Source organism: Colobus angolensis, unplaced genomic scaffold (assembly GCF_000951035.1).
Source record: "Colobus angolensis palliatus isolate OR3802 unplaced genomic scaffold, Cang.pa_1.0 Scaffold30, whole genome shotgun sequence".
In the NCBI taxonomy this organism is placed as follows: Eukaryota; Metazoa; Chordata; class Mammalia; order Primates; family Cercopithecidae; genus Colobus; species Colobus angolensis.
In genome coordinates this window covers 1,081,500-1,105,028 of record NW_012116266.1, presented here as the reverse complement: position 1 = coordinate 1,105,028, position 23,529 = coordinate 1,081,500, and the positions used below count along the sequence as shown (strand labels likewise).

The following is a 23,529-nucleotide window of genomic DNA, read 5'->3' as shown; positions in this document are numbered from 1 at the left end:
TCTTTTAATTTTTTAATTCATCCCTCTTGTTTTTACAGATGAGAAACTAAAACACAGAAAGTTTAGTTTGTCTAACAACCACTAGAGACAATGCCAGTTGGTGACAAATCCAGCTTGTCGTCAAGTGTTAGACTGTGTTTCCCACCTACTTAGAACAACATTCTTTGTTTTTCTTAAGATTGAGTGAATTATACTACAGAATCACTTGGCTCTTTACTTTTTATATTAAGGGGTAGAATTCCAGAGACCATTATAGCAAAATGATACATATCTGTGAATCGGTTAAAAAATTGTTCCTTTTAAACATAGCACTATTTCAAAATTTGTTACATAAGCTCAAAGTTTCTAAAGGATTAGTCTTATGTTAATTTTAAGATAAATCCAAAAAAACCCCAAATCTTAAACCTTAATGCCAAATAAATTTTAAAAACAGAATCATTGAAAGAACAAGAATTACAAAACTATCAAGCCAATAGTATATTTTAAGTGACTTTGTGACTTTACGATACATTCTGTTTCTAATGTTCCAAGCCTGATGTTTCATGTAACATGCTGAGTTCATATGTATCTGGTCTCTTTCTTATTTTATAGCATTATTCAGTCTTTTATTATTTATTTTTTGCATTTGTTTAGTGAATTAAGAATCTCCTTCATACCACTTGGGAATCCACATATGTGTCTGGATTATGGCACTGCCAGCTAGACTGGTACTGGGTAAATAGGAAAATGAAAAATTCTACACATGATACTATACCATCTCTTCTCTCTATACCTGAGGGTATAAACAAAAACAGCAAAAAACTTTCAGAGTCCAAAATAATTCTCACCAGCACTTTAAGGAAAGACATACTTTTTCTAATGAACGATTATATTTGTACTGTTGCCTAAGTTGTTGGTATCTATTTAAGATAAAAATTATAAAAATTAAGGCTATCACCCTAAAAAGGATTGGTAGGCTTCTTGAATGAAATGATAATAAAACACCAGTTGTTTAAATTGGGCTCCTATACACTGGAAATATCACACTTTGTTTTAAAAAGAAATAATATCCAGTTGTGGAAGGAAGAGGATGAAAAGCATTTTGAGTAAGTCCTTGTAACTAAAATTTATTTGTATTCACTAATGGCTTTGTTCCTTTATTGTAATACAGTAATACTTTATTTTCCAAAACAAAAAGTTGTAGTGGTGTTCTGTACCTTAAATGTCAAAAAAAATTAAGTAGTCTCAATGTGTTGTAAATAAAAATGAAGTAAATGATCAATCTGTGCGTTAGATTGTGTTTAATCAAATGGTAGAGTAAAACTACACATACCAGATGACAGCATAGCTTTAAAAATGTGGCTTGGAATAAAGTCTTTCAAAAATGGTTGTGTGTACCCTGTCTACAAAGGAGGTATTATGATACATTTGTATTTATCTTCATTCTAGATAAAATGATGGTTTATAGAGGGAGAAAATGGAGAAAAAATTGTGAATGTCTACTTTTTTTTTTTTTTTTTTTTGGTAAAACAGTCTTGCTCTGTCACCCAGGCTGCAGTGCAGTGGTGTGATCTCGGCTCACTACAACCTCCGCCTCCCGGGTTCAAGCAATTCTCCTGCCTCAGCCTCCCAAGTATACAGGATTACAGGCACCTGCCACCACACCCGACTAATTTTTTGTATTTTTAGTAGAGACAGGGTTTCAGCATGTTGGCCAAGCTGGTCTGGAACTCCTGATCTCAGGTGATCCACCGGCCTCAGCCTGCCAAAGTGCTGGGATTACAGGCGTGAGCCACCACACCCGGCCGCGAATGTCTGCTCTTATTACCTTGACTCAGTACTGTCATTGAGAGTATTTGTTTATTTTATTGTTATTGAAATTAGTTTTTTGTTTTTATATGCCATTTTCTTCAAGACGAAAAGTATAGATAACTTACAGGTAAACTTTTTTTTTTTTTTTTGAGACGGAGTCTCACTCTGACACCGAGGCTGAAGTGAAGTGGCACCATGTCAGCTCACTGCAGCCTCTGTCTCCTGGGTTCAAGCAATTCTCCTGCCTCAGCCTCCCGAGTAGCTGAGATTACAGGTACCCACTACCACGCCCGGCTAGTTTTTATGCTTTTAGTAGAGATGAGGTTTCACCATGTTGACCAGGCTGGTCTCGAACTGCTGACCTCAGGTGATCCACCTGCCTCTGCCTCCCAGAGTGCTGGGATTACAGGCATGAGCCATCGGTCCCAGCCCAGGTAAACTTTTGTTGTTGTTGTTTGTTACATTTGATGTCTGTCTTATTTTTAGTTTAAAAATAAGGTTTTTTATTTTTAAATAAAAAGGTTGCAAAATATAACTCAGTAACTTAATCACCAGTGATAACCAGAGTTATTTGATAATTTTTTGTTATTTTTTACAATTTAGAAATATAGGGTAAATAGGCAAAATTTAAACAAAAATGGTATTTTCATGTAAAAAGTGAGATTTTAAAAACTTTGTATCAAAATTATAGTTTTGATTTATTATTTTATAATATTATACATGTCTTCTGATATTAAAGTTTAATTGTACAAGTAATCCTGAATCCATGCTCATGGGAAGAAAGAAACTTCAGTCAATATTAAAATACTGAAATATGTCAAGAGTTAAAGGTGAAAGTCATTCTGTACAGTTCTACAGAATTCTATTTCTCTCTTCAGAGCTACTGCTTATAGTTTAGTGTTTAATCTTGCACACCTTTTGCATGCATAAACCTTTACAACAATTTGTTTTACTTTTTTAAAAATATAAATGGGGCTCTATTTTACAGTGTGTCAATATATTAATTTTTTTCATTGTTACAATTTTGTAATGGTTCTCTTAATGATGGATAATTGTTTTCAGGTGGTTTTTTTTTTGGCTTAAAAAAATTTTACAGCGAATACCGTTGAACTACATCTCTGGATATTACTATTGATTATATGGTCAGTGCACTTGTCTTGGTGGCTTTATGAATATTTTAAATAATGTATTCAAGTCTATTGATCTTTTTCCTTGTCATCTGTGGATTTTGGTATTTCCAAACTATTTATATTCATTTCTACAGAGATATTTTCATTTTCATTTTTTAAACTGTCACTTGTAAAACACTTTCTTTTTATGGAACCTTATGAGTGACAGCAAAATGTATTAGTATGTAATACATTGTGATGGAGTGTAATGATCACAAGGATCAGTGACAGTTTTGATGATCAATTTCAGAGTTGTAAAATAAACGAAGTATATTCTGGAAAAGTCGTGGGCTTTTTGTGTTATTTGTGGAATCACTAAAGGTAGTCCCTCAGTATTAACAAATTTGTTTTGACAGATAATATGCGAGACACTGAATTATAACAGGCCCTGGAAACATTGCCTATTTTCCTGAATCCTTTAGACAGGATTGCTTCCCCAGTTAACAGAGGTTTCTCTAACCTTGATTTACAGTAGCTACTGCTGGTAGGAATTGCTCTCCACTCCACTTTTGCTGCCATCCAGTGTTACATTACCCAACAGATACACTAAGCGCTTAGCAAAGCAGAGCCCAAAAAGTAAGATCAATGTTTACCTTACGCAGAATTTTACAATTAAAAAATATAAGAGGTATTTCTCTGTGTATATGTGTACAGTATAGTGTTGCATACTATACATGGGGTAAGGTATCAGAATGCCTTAACTTTTTCTGTGTTTGGCACCTCTGACTTGGCTCTGTGGCCATTTATTCCACCTTTCTACCTTGAAATTCCACAACTTGGGCTTTTGAAATTACCTGGTATGGTACAATGCACGTGTATTCTCAGCTACTCCAGAGACTGGGGTGGGAGGATCACTTGAGCCTGGGAGTTTGAGATTCAGATGAACTGTGATCACGCTACCACTGCACTCCAGTCTGGGCAACAGAGCAAGACCTCATCTCTAAAAAAACTTTGGGCTTGAAATGGACTGATTTTGTCCTACCACTAGTAATCACTTTTGGAAGTAGCTTACAATTCCTGTTTCTTCCCTGTTATGGGGGGAAATACCCTTATGGGAGGTATTATGAAGCCAATATCTAATAGACTCTGTCATCATTAGCTTACTTCCACTCTCTGCCATCTCTCTCTACCTGATGAGTATAGTTTTGAAAAATTATAATTTTGCTACCACTGCACTTCTCCTTGTTAGTAGTAGAGATTTGTGTAAGAGAAGAATCTTTTATTTCTAGACAAGGTAATATCCCATTGGGAAGAAACAGCCAAGGGAGAAGAAATGTTTTTTTCTTCTTTGAAAGGACTAGAACTTTTATATAGCTCAGCATATTTGAACAAGTTTGACAGTAATTCAGCTACATTATATTTTAACTAGATTTCTGAGTTCACTTGGTAACGTAACCACCACGTATATACCTATTTATAACTTGAAATTTGCCTTTAAAGTCATGAAAGCACAAAGCACTGTGGTGCTTGTAACACTCTTCCATATTATTATAGGTAACTAAATGACCATGGAATCTGGAGCCGAGAACCAGCAGAGTGGAGATGCAGCTGTAACAGAAGCTGAAAACCAACAAATGACAGTTCAAGCCCAGCCACAGATTGCCACATTAGCCCAGGTATAAAATACGTGGAGCGATTCCAGTTTGTGTCTCTTCCTAGAGGAATATGTTTCCAAGAGAATTTAGTTGTTATTACATAGATATACATAGAATGAGCAAGAGATATTCTTACAATATCAAAATTCCTATTTACTTAGTATTAGTGTATGTTTAGAAATGATAGTATTAATTCAATAACAACAGTAAAATGTATTATTATACAATAATACAGTATTTTTAGTGAAATGATCCAGAAATAATAACATTTTAAACTTATGGGTAAATTAATTGGTGCTCTCAGATAAGGAAAGAAAACCTTGGCTATGTATGACAACTCCTTTTTTTTTTTTTTTTTTTTTGTATGACACAGATTTATTTTTCAGCAGTGTGGATGCAGATAATATGAAAGCCTAAGTTTATATACCTAAACTAAAAATTAGGATAAGCAAATAAATTGACATGTAAGGACATTTTAAGGATGATAGTAGTTTTCTTGTTTCCTATATATTTTAAATATAATTCCTGATTCTTTCATTTCATCTTTGTCTTAAACATCCTGTCTTTAAGAATATTTTCTCTCATTCTTATATGTTTGTTTGCATGTATTTTCCTCAGATATTTTATTAACAGCTGTTTACATAGATAGGAATGAGAAAGGTGGTTAACTTAAAAAACAAATAGCAAATACAGACCTGCTAGGTAATAGTGTGATACCGCCTCTTTCAGATGAAGATTCCCAGGAGAATATAATCCTAACAGAAACTCTGATATATGTAGCTTCAGTTTCTCCAAGAGTTTAAAAGTTCCTAGAGAAGTCACCTAGCAAGAATGAATAAAGGGAAATAGAGGGCTCACCACACTTGGTGTCTGGCTGAGATAGTGTGAGCCAGATACTGGATTTCCAGCAAGAATATAGTCAGAAGGAGTGAGCTGTTCTGTGTTTTCTCGTAAGACCACCAGGGTTTACCTCCAGCCTTCAGGAATAAGATAAAGCTAGATACATTTAATGTACTCATACGAGGCAGGATGCAGGACTTAAGGGGAGAGAGCCAGGACTTCCATCAATACAGGGGCAACACAAGAATCTGGGCTCATCTGTGCATTTTGCCCGCTAGAAAGAAGAAGACACAATGCTAGGCCGGGCACCGTGGGTCACGCCTGTAATCCCAGCACTTTAGGAGGCTGAGGCGGGCAGATCACTTGAGGTCAGGAGTTCAAGACCAGCCTGGCCAACGTGGTGAAACCCCATCTCTACTAAAAATACAAAAAACCAGGTGTGGTAGCACACACCTGTAAATCCAGCTACCTTGGAAGGCTGAGGCGGGAGCATTGCTTAAGCCCGGGAGGCAGAGGTTGCAGTGAACCGAGATTGCGCCACTGCATTCCAGTCGGGGTGACAGAACAAGACTCCCTCTCAACAAAAAAAAAAAAGAAGAAGCAGATGCAATGCCAGTAGGCATCTTTATGATGATAACCCTCAACATATCTATCTCTGGAGTCACACAATTTGTCCACTCTGGTTGTCCCCAGAGTCAGCTGTGTTGTGTCATCCTGGGAATTCCTTTCACTCTACTTCCCTTTTCTCACAATTTGTGTTTTTGATATGGTAAAGCATGTCTTCCAATGGTTTTATGAGAAAGAAGGGTTGGCTGAGTAAAGATAGCATGTTATAAAAATTGAATGTACGGGCTGGGGTTGGTGGCTCACGCCTGTAATCCCAGCACTTTGGGAGGTCTGAGGCGGGCGGGACATGAGGTCAGGAGATCAAGACCATCCTGGCTAACATGGTGAAACCCCGTCTCTACTTAAAATACAAAAAATTAGCCGGGTGTGGTGGTGGGCTCCTGTAGTACTAGCTACTCAGGAGGCTGAGGCAGGAGAATGGCATGAACCCAGGACACAGAGCTTGCTATGAGCCAAGACCGCACCACTGCACTCCAGCCTGGGTGACAGAGCAAGACTCCGTCTCAGTCAGTCAGTTGAATGTACATGTGCCTTAACATCTAGAAGATCTACAGCAAAAATATTAAAAGTGATTAGCTATGGGTGACAGGAATATAAAGGGTTCTTATTTTTTATGTCTGTATTTTATAAATTTGTAATGAGAGGAGCCATTATATAAAATTATTAGTGTAGAAAAGGAATTATTCATTGAGTTAGCTAGGTATATTTTCCCTAGAGAAGACTCAGGAAAGAGAACATAGTAATTGCTTCAAATATTAGAAGAGCATTTATATGGAATTGAGATGAGATACTCCGAGTAAGGTTATGATTCTCAAACTTCAGTGTCAGGGGAAATATGATTGGGTTCCTGTTAGATTTCACTTTACAGAGTATCCTGTGTGATTCTAATGAAGCTATTCCATGGACCACATTTTGAGAACTAAATAAGACTAAGCAAGACTTACAGTGGCCAGAGAGAAAGTGATTAATAAGGAAGGACTTTATTACTATCCAGAGATGGAAGCTCCTGTTTTTAACCTATATGCCAAAGACTCTGTCTTTATAGGGTCTTTCCCCCAGGCTTCACAGTCAAATATTTCACTGCCTGCTAAAATAAACATCCATCTCTACAAATTCAGATGTCAGATTAGCTTCATCATCATCTATTACAACCCCAGTCACCCAAAAGCCTGTCCTTCCTTCTTGCATTCTCTTTTTCAATTAAGGACATAGTCTACCAATTCTCTTTCAGACATGAAATGTGGGTCATCTGCAGTTCCTCTGTCACCTCTTTTAACCATTCATAAAGCCGTTTCTGGACTGCTTCCAAATTTTCATAAAATCACTTCCCTCATTCCCGTCTCTGCTGCTACTTTTGGCCTTCATCATCTTTCCTTAACTACTGCATGGGCTTTCTTCATTGGTCTCCCCACTACCAATTTTCCCTCCAAAATACGTATCTTTCACACTGCCACTAAAGTGATTTTTTTTTTTTTTTTTTGAGGTGGAGTTTTGCTGTTGTTGCCCAGTCTGGAGTTCAATGGCGCGATCTCGGCTCACTGCAACCTCTGCCCCCCAGGTTAAGCAGTTCTCCTGCTTCAGCCTCCCAAGTAGCTGGGATTACAGGCGCCTGCCACCATGCCCGGCTAATTTTTTGTATTTTTAGTAGAGATGGGGTTTCACCATGTTAGCCAGGCTGGTCTCAGAACTCCAGACCTCAGGTGATCCACCCTCCTCAGCCTCCCAAAGTGCTGGGATTACAGGCGTGAGCCACCTCGCCTGGCCTAAAGTGATCTATCTAAAAGCAAACATCACCATGGTATTCAGGAGTTCAAAAGCCCTTCGGTGGATTCTACAGTACCCTCAGGATAGAATGCAATTTCTTTGATGTGACATAATACAGGCTTTTTATGACTAGCACTTCCAGGCCCACCTGCCTCCGTTGTTTTCTCTCTCCCTACTTCATACATCATACAGTAACACACTTATGTGCTGCATTGGTGCTGAGCTGCTGGTTATCCCACTCTGCCATGTATGCTGTTTCTCTTTGCTTTTGCCACTGCTCCACTCTGCTTGAAATTCTCTGACTCTTCCCTGTAAGTAATAATAACAAGTCTAACTTTTTTCTTTTGTTTTAAATTCACATTCTTCCCTGGTAGCCTCCCCTTCTCTTAGGTTGGGTAGAGTAATTCTCCTCAGTGTGTCCATTTTTCTTTTAGCAAACCTCATTACTAAACTAAATTGTATTTACTTGTGTCTCTTTTCCCTATTCCTTCACATACATACCCCCAATAATTTATTTGAGGTCAGAAACCCCTCTCTTTCTCACTTCTGTAGTGTCAGTTCTAACATTAGTCCTGGAACATAGGTCCCCAGTAACTGTTTCCTGAATTAGCAAATAAAATTCCTATCCTTGAATGCATTCAAGCATGGGAGCAATAAATAACATCTGATAGACATGTATGATTTAAGGACGCTTTTAACCTGGTTATTGACTCATTAAAACTACGTTAGTTCTAGACTTAGTAGGTCAGGTTTGTTCATGCTTGAGAGCAGTTAGATTTTAGAATGTGACTTATTTAACATTCTGAAGAATTTTATGTTTCTTCAAGGATAGTGTATCTGTTGACCTTGGGTGAACACTTAATCTCGTTGAGCAGTTATTTTGGCTTTTAAAATGGAGATCCTTATCACCCAGTCTTCATTTTCTTCACATAGCAAAATCAGAAATTGGAAATGAAAGCAGGTGGGAAAATGTAAAGTCCCATACAAATAAAGTGATATCTCATGTTCTGAGAGTCTGTGTTATATATTTGGTATAACATTGAAATAGCTTTTTTTTTTTGTCACTTGGGAACAGCTGAAAAGGGTAGGGGTATAGTTTTTGGTGTTTTTTATAGTGTTTTTTTGTTAAAGAATATTAAATTTAGTCATTACTTTCATATCGGGGAAATACATATCTAGCAAAAAGGTCACGTTTTTGCTTCTAAAATGTTATTTCATATTGAACATGAGTACTGCCAAAGAGTATCTGGGATGATAATTCTTTTCTGTGTTCAACACCATAGGTATCTATGCCAGCAGCTCATGCAACATCATCTGCTCCAACTGTAACTCTAGTACAGCTGCCCAATGGGCAGACAGTTCAAGTCCATGGAGTCATTCAGGCGGCCCAGCCATCAGTTATTCAGTCTCCACAAGTCCAAACAGTTCAGGTATGTGTATAAAAAGTTCTGCATCTATTTTAATAACTATTGTTTATAGCCATATCTCTCTCCTTTCACTAGTTATGAAAATAAGGACACATCTAGTTCAGAGTTTATTTTATTCACAGTATAGGAATATGCTGCATCTATATAGTCACCTTATGTATAGGAACATATATACAGAAGAACAAACGAGAAAATGACTAATTTCTTAAGCTGCAGAAGAAAAATGATTGATTGGGGAAAATAATGAAGTACATGAGATAAAGTGGAAATGTTTGAGAGAAACTGTAGGACTGAGGTACCTCAGTTAAGAAAAATTGAGATGCCAAAATAGTAATGAATTTTCTAAATCTACAATTGGAGAAAAATAAACCCTTGATCAAAAATTAATACCCTTACCTAAGATATTATTTGAACTTAGAAATTACATAAAGCATTTGTAAAATCAACTGTGCTTAGGGTTTTCAGTTACAGTGTATAACTTTTAAATAATATATTCAGAGGGTACATCTTGAGGGTCAGGGATTATACTATGCATGTTATCTTATTCTTTGGAGATATCTTTCCTTTGGGTTTGATCCACAGGTAATAAAGGCACTGTAGACCTTTGAAGGTGACTACTCTGTTTAACTGTAGGGAACCGAGAGCAGTATAGATCATTGCAATTGAGCTTATTGAAAAAAAAGACTTGAACGTTCATTCAAGTAGGCCATAACCCCAGCCTCCCATTTCATATTTTTTGCTTCACAGTCTTCCTGTAAGGACTTAAAAAGACTTTTCTCCGGAACACAGGTGAGTCCTAGGTCCTAGATTTGGAGAGAACTATTATTAGAAAGGAAGGTGAGAAATTATTCTTTATGTCTTTGTCCTTTTCCTCTATAAACATGGAATTTCAGCACTTGAACAAAACCCTCAGAGATCTTCTGGGTCTAGGCCATACTTGTTACCTCGCCAGCCCTTAGTCTGTTGCTTAATTCTGTTTAACATTTCTCCCCTCTTCCTAATGGTAGTCCAGCATTTACTTGAACACTTTCAGAGAAAGGAAGCTCAATCTCCTGAGGTAACCTATTTACAGTTAGGAGTGATTACTAAAATATTCTTCCCTGTGATGATCCAAAATATATCTTTCTAAAACTTTCACCTAGCGATCCCAGGTAAACACAGGTTCTATTCTCGGAAACTAGATTAGCAAGTCTAATTCCTGTTCTATTGGACTGCTTCCTCTTCCCCATCCCCCGCACCCTTCCTATTTTTAAGAAAATTTCCAGACTAAACAAACTATTTTTCTTTAGCCATTTATGAGATGGTATAACTTTGTTTCCTCTTCACCATCCTGGTTGTTTTCTTCTGGGTGAGAGCTTTTATATTTTCTTTACATATGGTAACCAGAACTGATTAATATTTGTAGAGGGGAGAAGTGCTGTCTTTGTCCTGGAAGCGTTCTATTAATGTCCTCAGTATAATTTGTCAGCCATTTTATACTATTGAGTCATTGAACTGCTATTACCCACCTCTACTTCATTCTGTCTTTGTGCTTTTGGTTCGCTTTGACACTTAAGTGGGAGTGTGGGGAGGAGAAGTAATGTTTTTGTGTGAAATCATCAGTTGTATGAATTTCCACAAGACACTGGGAATGACATTTGTTAACAAGTAAAAGATAGTGTTGTGCATGTAAAGATCTAAGAACTTGATATTTCTGTGAAATCACAATGACTGAGCAATAGTCCTTTGCCTTAGTTTTTATTCCATTGAATCCTACCTTACCATTGTCCATACTGTGCCATTACTAATTCCCTAGCCATATTCTCCTCTTGATAATAGTGAAAAAACTTGATTTGCTAGTGAGGAGACCTAGATTCCAGAACCAGTTTGGACATTAAAAAGTCAAATGACCTTGGGCACATCTACCTTTCTCTTTTTCACTTATAGAAGATCTTTCTATAAAGAACACAAAAATTAAGTTACAGCCACAACATTTGCTAAGATTACTATTTTTGATTGTAATAGGTGTTATTGTTGATTGTATTCTTGATTTTAATATTTATTCTGGGGCAACATAATTTGGACATGGAGATTTGATGGCCATTAACTATAGAAATATTCTTTTTTTTTATTTGCTTGTATTCATCTTTAAGGAACACATTTTTCCATTAAGGTCCATTAAGGTGAGCTGTACTTCTGATTTAAGAATATGTATTTATAAAATAAAAGTTGGACTTTTTGAACCCTGGATTCTACAAACAGAGATACAAATATAATATTTTTTTCTTTAAAAGGCCTAAACTATGGAGTATCTATTTTAATAGTTAGCCAGTTAATGGTGATTAGTGTTAACAACTAGGAAATAGTTTCTATCAGAAGAGATGATCAAACAAGGAAAGGATCTTGTAGATGGGAGATCTCATTAATATTCTAGAATAAAGTTTCCAAAATATACGAGGTACATTTCTCTTGATGTGAGACTAGATTATTTGCTTTAAATTATCATTAATTCATAAAACAAATGTCTACTGGTGACATGCTATGTGCCAGTCACTGTTCTATTTGCTATAAAAGACAGCAATGAGCAAATAATATGAAGATCATATTTTAATGAAAAGAGACAGACTATGAAAAAATAAAGTGTGTCAGGTGAGAAGTATGAGAGAGATGAATAAAGCCGGGGAAAGGGATGGAGAATGATGTGGAGGGAAGGGTGTTCTACTTTATGTAATGTGCTCAGGGAGCACAGCACAAACCAGAAGGCAATGAAGGAGGCATGCAGGTCCAAAGGTTTAGAAGTGAGGGTATACTTGGGATATCAAGGAATAACAGAAAGGTATGGCTGGAACAGAGTAAGCAAGGAGGGAGGTGATTGGAGGTGTAGTTTACAACATAAGTGTTAAAATTTCAAATCTAAATACTTGAAAACCCTAGAAATAGAACTTTCTAAATTGTTTAGAAGTCTTCCAGAGTTTCAGCAGGTGTCGAACTTATTTGTTAAAAATACAAAATTGTAACCCCTTCCTATTAACATGCAATAAACTGACTTAGAGCCAGGGAGATGAAAATAATAAACTAGATAAATCTCATTGAAAGCTTCCATAATTGGTAGATGAAAATGATTATTTAGTAAGCACACCTCAAACGCACCTAGTTTTGTTATCTACATGAGTTTTCTTTTTCAATGCCAGCAGTTGTTAAATCACGTTTCAGAAAACCCAAGCTTAGAATCTGATTTCTAAATGACTGTTATAAAGTGTTAAATGAGGTCAGACTCCGTGGCTCATGCCTGTAATCCCAGCACTTTGGGAGGCTGAGGCAGTCGCATCACTTGAGCTCAAGAGTTTGAGACCAGCCTGGCCAACATGGCAAAACACCATCTCTACTAAAAATGGAAAAATTAGCCAGGCATGGTGGTAGGTGCCTATAATCCCAGCTACTCGGGAGGCTGAGGCACAAGAATTGCTTGAACCCAGGAGACAGAGATTGCAGTGAACCAAGATCATGCTGCTGTACTCCAGCCTGAGTGACAGAGTGAGACTCTGTCTTAAAAAAAAAAAAAAAAAAGTGTTAAATGATTTTTTAATGAAGCATATTAAATCATGTCATTCTCACTATCCTGAAAAACTACATTATTTATCTTTAAGAAATATATAAATTTTTAATATTTGTGCTTATCCTATCTAAGAACTCGTTTTATAATACAAATACTTAAAATTTAGAAATAAGAAAAATGTATGCCTATGTAAAATTTTTCTTATTTATAAGAGATACATGCAGATCAAAAGAGTTTGAAGATCATTGATCTAGACTTTCAGTAAGCTGCTTGATCCAATGAGTAAAACACTGTATCTAAGGCCAGGCGCAGAGGCCTATAATCCCAGCCCAGGCAGAAGGATTGTTTGAAGCCAGGGGTTCAAGACCAGCCTGGGCAACATAGCAAGAACCTGTCTCTACAAAAAAAGTAAAAATTAGCTGGGAGTGGTAGTGCATGCCTGCTATCCCGGCTACTCAGGAGGTCGAGTCTAGAGGATCTCCTGAGCCCATGAGTTTGAGGCTGCAGTGAGCTGTGATCACACCACTACACTCCAGCCTGGATGAGTGAGTGAGATCCTGTCTCTTAAAAAAAAATCTTAAATTAAAAAAAAACAAAAAAAACTATATCCAAACCATGAGTGTCAGCTCTACCAAGGGAGAGTACTTAAGTTTCCAGAGGACCATGTATAGTTTTAGTAAACATCGAATATTACCATTGTTTTGATTGGTTCTAGTTACTTTATAGTTTATTTTAAGATTTCAAATAATCAAAACAGAGTCCTCCACCTTTCCAGTATAAACAGGTTGAGAAATACAGACCTAAAACTTTATATCTACAAGTGGTAGTTTAGCTTATTGAAAATTTCTTGACTTACAAGTAGCCAGAATTAAAGACCTATTTAAAAAATTCAGAAAGAAGTTAATAAGTGATAGGAGATGAGAGCAAAAGGAAAGGGTTCCATCATTGGAAGGTGATGATAATATGTGATGTTTATAATTGGGATATAATTTTTCATATGTATGTTTTTATTCTGTTATTTGTAAAATAGATTTTTGACATGAGTTTTATTGATCTCAGTTATGTGGATCCAGTATGATTTTTTTTTTTAACAGCAGTTTTAGGTTCACAGCAAAATTTAGAGGAAGCTACAGAGATTACCTATGTACACCCTCCCCAACTCCGTGGATAGCTTCCCCTATTCTTAACATCCACCCCCCCAGACCGGTACATTTGTGTTATAATTTGATGACCCTACATTAACACATTATAATGACCCTACATTAACACATCATAATGACCATAGTTTACATTAGACTTTATTCTTGGGTTGGTATATCCTGTGGCAGAATTTTTATTATTGATTAAGTGATAGATTAGGGACTCCATAGGAATTGGCTTCATGGCTGGCTTCTCTTCGGATGGTATTCCCAAAGAGGAAGTATTGTGTTCATTTCAGTGGTCTGAATTCTCTTTACATTTACAGAGTTACAAGCACTAAATAGTGATAAGTTAATTCCTTCTGTGTCAATTGACAAAATCTTACAGGTCAGAGAAAGGCAACCTTTTTTTTTTTCCATTAAGGGCCATAGATCCAGAGTTAGAAAAACAAAATCAAAAGACACAGATTTAAAAACAACATTAATTTGTTTCATTTCAAAACTATCCTGTGGGTAGTTTATATGGCATGTTTTGATGTTGTTGTTTTAATGAGTTCCAACTTGGAAGGGGGCAGGGGGTGTTCCTTAATCACTATATGTCCTTAAGAGAAGGGTGTAAGGATGGGACATATGAGAGTCAAGCAGTGGACACAGAAAGAGCCACAGAGGAACTAAGTGAATTTTGATTGGAGTATTAATGAAGGGAAACAACACTTGTCACAGTACTATCCACTTTGAGTTCAGTCTTGTTATTCCTTGAGTTTCTGATCCTTCGCTTGGGCCTTTTCATAGTTCCTGATCTTCTATATATGAGAAAGTTTGTGCAGAGACTCTTCTGTGGGCTAGTTACAGCAGCTACTGATTAACGTGAAACTTTTCTGTGTGCTCCTTTGGCAGTAATTACAGGATTATTGCTGAGAATCACAGACTAAATTCAGCATTGCCAATCTTTTTATCTGTCATTTGTGAATTCATTATATGTTGCCTGTTGATTTTTAGGTCTTTCAGACTGTACGTAGACTTTAAAGTGCTTGAATGGGGCAAATTACTTCATTATAAGTATGCTTTACTACAAGTTACTAGATTTACCTGGTTTCATTTTTAAATGAGCATGCATAGCACAAAGCCCTGTCAAAATGAATGCCCACTTGGGAGAACCGTTAGCCTCAGACCACACATAGACTACGTTTGGAATTTCTCAAGAACCTCTGAATATGTTTCCTTACTGCCATTGCCATATGTTTTGACATGGAGCTAACCTGCATCGACCCTTTTGGTTAAGTATAATTCTTAATCTGACAGCATAATGTGCCCCTAGTTCAGGAAAGAGCATAAGGTTTCTGCTGATTAGAGAAACGTGGGCAGTGTAAATTTGACAGTCAAGCAACTTAGGTAAGTGAACTCTTCTAGTCTAGAAAAGGTGTGAAAATGCCACTGGTTGCTGCTTCTGACAAACCTGGTTTGAGACTAGAACAGTTCTGGTTTGAGACTGGAACCACCAGGATTTTGATGCTGGTAAGGATGTCTAAAATGGAGGTACTAAATATTGACAGTGGCTCCACTACTTCCTAGCTTTGTGACTCGGGTGAGTTACTTCTTTGTATCTTAGTTCTTCATCTATGGAATGCATATAATAGTATAGTACCATCTGGTGCCTACATTACTATGAGTATTAAGTAATATAGTATATGTAAATGCATTCGCATAACACCTGGCACATAGTCATCTGTAAATTCTAGTTTCTATCATTAATATCCCATGTAAAATTTTTATTCACTTTATTACTTTTCAATCTAGGGATTCTTCTCAGAAATGCATAATTCTTTACCTTAATTTTTACTTAAACCTAATTATAGAATGCTAACTTTGAAACGTGTTAGGAGTTTTTCCTAACTTGCTAGGAACAACTGTGAGGGATGTAATGATGGATCACCAGTCTTACTGTACAACTGTAAATATATTCATAAGTGTTTATAAAGAATAATATTTGTATAGTCACTATGTAGACTTAGTACCAAATATTTAGCCATCCATTTTATCCCTTATATCAGAAACCTTATTTTAGTTGGTAGTTTTGTTCCAACAGATGTAAGAAAAAACTGGTAAGTAATACTGATGCATTCAGGATTGATTACATGGAGTCCTGAAAAAAAATTAAACTGTAGCTGTTTTTAGGTTCTCTAACTTCATCTTAGTTTATAGGGTAAGTAAAGGGAAGGGGAGAGTGATTGGTATGGTTGTCTCCCATAAGAACTGATTTTTTTCTACTGAAGCATGTATAAAGTTTATATATGACTTTTTGTATTTGACTGTTTAACAAAAATTTTATAGGAACTAAATTTGATTATCAAGATAAAGTTTTTATTTATTTTCAGATTTCAACTATTGCAGAAAGTGAAGATTCACAGGAGTCAGTGGATAGTGTAACTGATTCCCAAAAGCGAAGGGAAATTCTTTCAAGGAGGCCTTCTTACAGGTATGGAATTTAATAGTTAGAATCAAAGATGTGGAGGAAGTCTTAGGTAGTTGCAGATAAAGAGATGTCAGAAGACCAGTTAGTTGCTCAGGTCAGTTCTTCATAGATTACTTTTCTTCATCTTGAGTTATTTGTCTCAAATAAAGTGAAGCTTATGCTACAGAATAAGAAGAGCACTTGTTACTCTCACCAGTCCTGATTTTTTTTTTTTTTCTGTTTCTGTAGACTGTGCTGGCTGTCTTTCTTTTGAAAAATGTGGAATACATTTGATAAGGTTATAACATTTTTTAGTTATAAGCCAACTCTGAGGCTCCGTTATTTATCTGCTTAGTAACACATTGCAAACCATTTTTTATGCCATGGTGTTTAACAGATAGCTATTAATTTAATAATTGTCTCAGGGAGATGCTTTACTAACATCCCCTAATTTTAGGGGTAGCTTACTATAATTTTTGTGTTCAGTTATCGATGTTGCCTAGTCCATGCCTTGCCTCCAAGGTGAACCAAAACCATTTTTTAGTGTAAAAATTAGCTCCGCATTAAATATCTTCAGGAAGGATAGTTCCATAAATCTTGACACGTTTACTTGAGCATTTAAGAAACTTCAGACTCATAATTATCTTCCTTCTTGTTTGTGTAAATTATTTTTATTTTTATATATTTCTATTTTTCAAAGGGGTAGTTTTTTCCCCCCCGCTTGGCTATTAAACTAACCCCTTTCTCTGTCCTTACAATTAAATTAAGAATCCTAAGTGACTAACAATAAATTGATTTTGAGGTCTAAGAAATCTTATATTATCAGTATATGTTATATGTATTTATATTCATAATTTATTTTAAGTATAGCTAGTGTTAGGTTTTAACTTTGAAGTGTATCTCATGTTAGTATATAACACATTTGATCCTGAAGCAAATCCAACCAAACACTACTAGTAAAGTAATTACCTAGGTAAATATAAAAGCCAGGATTATTGTAGTTTTGGTTTGTAACTCCTTTTTTTCCTATGTGATTTGAAAGACAAAGGCATAAAACAGTAACTATAAATTTATGTGAATAAGCACATGATATAGGAAGATGTCATTTTTTATAATAGCATAAAGGGACAGACTTTATAACTATTTTGTTACAAATTTAAGATATCAAAAATTACTTGGGTTAGTGTTTTTAGGGGGTTTTTTCCCCGCCTTTCAGTGTGATTATGTTATTCATTTGAAATATGGTATGGTTCCTTTGTTTTTGGGTTCCATTTTAGAGTTTCTCCACTCATCCTTGTTGCTTTTTTTTTCCTAGTAAGTGAAACATTCAACACTGTGCCAAAAGTCAGAATGGCACAAAAAAGTATACTCAGTAGTGCCTCCCCATTCCTTCTGTCATTTTCATTTCTTTCCTACCCATCCCCAGTAAATAGCTAAAATCATTACTCTCTGGTTTATCCATCCCTATTTCTTCTCTTGAACAAATGAGCAGGTACATGTATATTTTCTTATTTCCCTTTTTTCCTTACACGAAAGATATGCTATATCCATTATTTAGATGTACCATAGTTTATTCAACCACTCGCCTATATATAGGCATATAGATTGTTTCCAGTATTTTTTTTTTCTGTTTTAGACTTTGGATATATGTCTCCACTATTCTGCAGTTACAAACAGTGCTAATGGGAATAATCTTAAGCGAGTTCATTTTCATATTGTTGGAATTGGGGTGAATTCCTGGAAATGGGATTGAGGCATGAACACCTATATTTCCTTAAATATCACCAATTCCTTATATCGGGGTTGTGCCAGTTTCATACTCCCAGCAGCAATGTATGAGAGTGTGGGGGTTTTTTTGTAGCTTTGCTAACAGATATTGTTAAACTTTTTTGTTTCCCAATCTGAGAAGTGAGTATTTAAAAATCAGGTTTTGATCTTTTTTCCCCTTAGTTGATTGTTGACTTTTTACTTTCCGACTGTGTGTGTGTGTGTGTTCTTTGAGATGCAAAAAAATTTTTTTAATGTAGTCAGTCTTATTATTACCCTTAATTGCACCCTTCCTTTGTTGAGATTAAAGATAATCCATCTTTTTTTTTTTTGTACTTATTTGGGTTCATTTTGACGTCTAGATCAATCCCTGACCCATGAAGAGTTTATTCATGTAATTTATATATTTTAAACTTCTGCTGGCTGGGTGCAGTGGCTCACACCTGTAATCCCAGTACTTTGAGAGGCCAAGGCAGAGGCAGGCAGATCACCTGAGGTCAGGAGTTCGAGACCAGCCTGGCCAACATGGTGAAACCCCGTCTCTACTAAAAATACCAAAAAAATTAGCCAGGCGTGGTAGCAGGCACCTGTAATCCCAGCTACTCGGGAGGCTGTTGTGGGAGAATTGCTTGAACCCGCGAGGTGGGGGTTGCAGTGAGCCAAAATCGTGCTACTGCACTCTAGTCTGGGCAATAGAACAAGACTCTGTCTCAAAAAAAAAAAAAAAAACCTTCTGTCCTAAGCACTAGCAGCTTTCTGTCAGTTTTCTCGTCTTTAACTATTATTTGTATTTATCCAGTAAATTTTACTTACATTTTTAATTATTCTAGTTTTCTAATTTTGTAGGAAAATTTTGAATGACTTATCTTCTGATGCACCAGGAGTGCCAAGGATTGAAGAAGAGAAGTCTGAAGAGGAGACCTCAGCACCTGCCATCACCACTGTAACGGTGCCAACTCCAATTTACCAAACTAGCAGTGGACAGTATAGTGAGTAATAGACAATTTCTGTTTCAAAAAGTGAGGAGAAAAGCTAATAGCTGCATTCTCTTCAGAGAAACCATATAAGTGCCAAGTCTTCTCAGTTTTGCTGCCATTATTATATTTTCTTTACTCTTCACTATGCAAAGTTCTGTAATGGTGGTATTTTCTTTTCTTCAGAGAGTTTTAGTTAGGATTAGTCAAGTATATAAGCCTTTTACATGTCCTTTTGTTTCTGTGCAGATGCATGAAAAGTCTGAAGTTTTTGAACCACTAATTGAGAACCTAGGTTTTAGTCCTCATATGTGTTGAAAGAACATGAGTTTTTTAGGTTTAAAAAAATCATTCCTTGAATATATCTCTGTATTCATTTTGTAGCATTTTAATATCTTTGTATTTTACAATGTTTCAAGTGGGGATGAGCATGGCTTGATTGAGTCAGCTCATTCAATTATTCCTTTTCATATGAAAGATAGTAATATACTTTTTGGCCCACATAAAGCAAAGATTGCTCTTACAAAATTACAAAGTTTTCATTTCTGTGATGCCTCTATCTGGCACTTAGGTCTGTCTTCTTATCTTTAAGCAAAATCTGTTATAAGGTCCTTTTGAATTTTATTTTGTTTGATCAAAAGCATTTGTGTGAATGGTACTTTTTTCTCTTTTTCCCTTTTTTTTTTTTTTTTTTTTTTTTGCCTCTCAAAGTGCTTTATTCATTCAGTGATTTTTTTTCCTTTGGATTTGTTTATTAAACCCAGTGCTGCCCATTTATATCCTTTTCCCCCACCCACCTTAGTTACAAATTAAATGTACACATTGAAACTTCTTTACTGAGTTAGTTTCCTAATGTCCTGAGGGAATCTGTATCAGAAATATGCATAAAAGCTTGAGGCTGGGCACAGTGGCTTACGTCTGTATTCCCAGCACTTTGGGAAGCCAAAGTAGAAGGATCACTTGAGCCCTCCAGGAGTTGAAGACCCCATCCCTATTTATAAAAATAATTTAAAAATTAAGAAGTATGCATGAAAGTTTGACCCCCATGTTATTTTTTAGTTCCAGTTCAACCTTGGTTTGCATAACTCTAATTTGCATTCCCAACTGTATTAAAGACAAGTTCTCAAGTAGCAAACTTTTTAACTCTGCAAAGCTGAACCTTTTGAGACTAAGTAGAAGGAAGGTGTTTTTGACTAAGCTTTTTATCCACTATGCTCAATTAGCTTAGTCATCTTTTTTCTTAAGATCTTTGTGGAAGATATAAAGTACAACTCTGTACCTACAACTCTATATGTGTGTGTGATTTTCAGTTGATAGCCTCATACCAGATGCTTTCAGTTATTCAGGATGTGTATTCAAAGACATTGATACATGATCTTTATTTTTCCCCTACTTCAGCATACCCAAGGGATACAACATACTCCCATCAGTAACAGATTCACTATTACAGAGATTCTCACTGGAACTAGGAAGCATGCTCTTTAGGAAAGAGGCCTATCAGAATCTAAAACGGGGAAATGAACGTTAGAGAAGTACCACCGCCCCCACAGATGTTTAATTTGGTACGCTCCTCTCCTCCAGCAGCTGAAAATTGCTAGTTTTAAGAGATTAAGCCAGGCGCGGTAGCTCTTGCCTGTAATCCCAGCACTTTGGGAGGCCAAAGCGGTGGATCATGAGGTCAGGAGTTAAAGACCAGCCTGCCCAACATGGTGAAACCCTGTCTCCACTAAAAATACAAAAATTAGCCAGGCGTGGTAGCACATGCCTGTAATCCCAGCTACTCAGGAGGCTGACACAGAAGAATTGCTTGAACCCGGGAGGCGGAGGTTGCAGTGAGTTGAGATTGCACCACTGCACTCTAGCCTGGGTGACAGAGCAAGACTCCGTCTCAAAAAAAAAAAAAAACAGAGATTAATACTTTGAAATTATAAACTTTGTTCATTATTTTTATCCTGTGTCCTCTCTGTATGTGCACACATGGCTTTGATGGAACTGATTTAACATTATATTCCTGATTTTCATTACGAGCAATATAGTAAATACATATACAGCAACATTTATATATTTCTTAACTTATAAAATGAACATATGGTTGTCAGAATTCACCATAGATATATAAACACATATAGTTATGTATTTTGTTTCTTTAATAACTGCATTGTGTTTCACTGTATAAATATAGCACTTATTTAAACATTCTCCTGCTGTTGAACATTTAGGACATTTCTACTGTTCCAAACAATGCTATGGAAATATTCTAAGAGTGGAATTATCAAATTAAAGCATATCCTCTGCAAGTACCCTTCCAGGTGGAGGCATGAATTTCCACTCCTTCCTTAAATTGATTATTTTATTAAATGCATGTTGTTACTAGATTTATCTGTTACTTGGTTCAGTGTCCCAGATAGTAAAGTCTTATTAGTGATTCTGCTCTTAGATAGAAAACTTGTATCTGTCATTTTGAACTTGAATTTTTTTGTTTCACTAAATAAAACTATGACTCATGATGTTTCCCTCTGTATTCTGGCCACTCAGATTCTTAGCTAACTTTCTGTTTAGTTGTATTATTTTCTTAGTCTAGATTTTCTTCTACAATTGTTTTATATAACTAAGGATACATCCATTACTTGACTTCTATCTTTTTTATTTTGTTTTAATGAATTGTGTTTTATTGAAAGCTATCTCAAATCTTTTGAGAATAATAAAGTATTTACATAAATATTATAGAGAAAAACCAGTAGGATTAGACTTCAGTTTCCAAAGTATTTTCATATACATGACCTCATTTGATATTTACAAAATTGTACTTAGTGGCTAGAACTCAGATGCTTTTATTTTTAGAGAAGAGATAATAGAATCAAGTAACAGTTTAGTGATGGCTGGGCACAGAGGCTCATGTCTGTGATCCCAACAGTTGGGGAGGCCAAGGTGGGAGGACTACTTGAGGCCAGGAGTTCAAGATCAGCCTGGGCAACATAGCAAAACCCCCTCTCTTCAAAAAAATGTTTTTAGAAAATTAGTGGGGCCTGATGGCCTGTGCTAGCTACTTGGGAGGCTAAGGCAGGAGGATCACTTCAGCCCAGCAGTTGGAGGCTACAGTGAGCTGTGATCTTGCCACTGCACCCCAGCCTGTAAAACAGAACAAGACCCTGTCTCAAAAGAAAAAAATTAAAACAAACTGTTCAGTGATGGAACACACTACAACCCAGTCTTGTCATACATGGTTTACTATTTCTGCTTTCTTCTTCCCACCTCGAGTTCACTGCTCTGTAGCCAAGAAGAAAGTGGTACATTAAATACAGTAGAATTCACTCATTAACTCTAAATGAGAAATTGTGATTTGTTTCTGTTAACCTTCTCATTCTTTCAAGTAATCATGCAAAATTAATCTTAGAATAGTTCTGACTCATTTTTCTCCCCTCGAGTTCACTGCTCTGTAGCCAAGAAGAAAGTGGTACATTAAATACAGTAGAATTCACTCATTAACTCTAAATGAGAAATTGTGATTTGTTTCTGTTAACCTTCTTATTCTTTCAAGTAATCATGCAAAATTAATCTTAGAATAGTTCTGACTCATTTTTCTCCCTGCCTAAGATAAGTAAAACTTCTGGGATTTGCTTAACTGGATCCAGTGTATATGCCAGCGTCTTAATTTTCACAAGTATCATTTTGCTAGACTAATCACACTGTAACCATTAACTTTTCTTATTTCTTGATTAGACAATAGATAATCAATTTCCCATGTACAGGTGACTCAGGATGTTATTTCCCATAGCTGGTGGATAACTGATCCCAAACTAATTCCCTTCTAATGGACATGCTTAATCAGACATGTTGACTTTCCTGCATTGTTTACTTTTTTCTTAGTTGAAATCAGTTATGCAGTTTTATATGTGATACTGTGATTTTCTGTCCTTCTCGTTCTGAAAAGCTTGACCCCCTACAGGGTGAATTGTCTAGAGAGGATATTGCCACCTATCTAAATGCTTCTTCCAAATAAACAATCTAATTTTTAAATTAAATTTTTCTATGTACTAGAGCATAAAGTTGATTTAGTTTTTCATAAAGTGAAATATCTACTAGTATGAGCAAAAGTTGACTGATTTATTGTTTAACAAATGAATGGCAGGTGTGGCTAATTAGGGCATAAATAACGGGTTCCATATGAAAATACTTGGATATGTATTAAATAATTTAGAAATTGACAGTAAAAGCTTTTTTTTTTCTAAATGATGACCTTGAGCTCTGATTTTAAAACTCCATGAGAGACTATTGATAATTAAGTTCCATAGGATAGTTCAGTTGTTTCATTCAGTAGATTAGATACCATTAATGAATTTCTACAAGAGTTAGGGAGTAGAATGCACGGATGAACTGCTTTATTAGTTATATGTTAAAACAACCATTTATTGGGTGCCTATTTCATGGCTGCCACTGTGCTAAGTGTAT

At 36.0% G+C, this 23,529-nt stretch overlaps 1 protein-coding gene across 2 annotated transcripts in view; it reads left to right on the top strand.

Annotated features, from left to right (window-relative positions):
* Window positions 1-23,529, top strand: part of CREB1 (cAMP responsive element binding protein 1) — an 86,561-nt gene that overhangs the window by 23,364 nt on the left and 39,668 nt on the right. Inside the window, exons 2-6 of one of the 2 annotated variants that reach the window (XM_011949845.1) lie at window positions 4,455-4,576; window positions 9,070-9,216; window positions 9,961-10,002; window positions 16,263-16,363; window positions 18,953-19,095. In XM_011949845.1, coding sequence (XP_011805235.1) covers window positions 4,463-4,576; window positions 9,070-9,216; window positions 9,961-10,002; window positions 16,263-16,363; window positions 18,953-19,095 — 547 coding nt within the window. In that variant the 5' untranslated portion in view covers window positions 4,455-4,462. The remainder of the gene's footprint in view (window positions 1-4,454; window positions 4,577-9,069; window positions 9,217-9,960; window positions 10,003-16,262; window positions 16,364-18,952; window positions 19,096-23,529) is intronic. The other variant, XM_011949846.1, reaches the window with a different exon arrangement.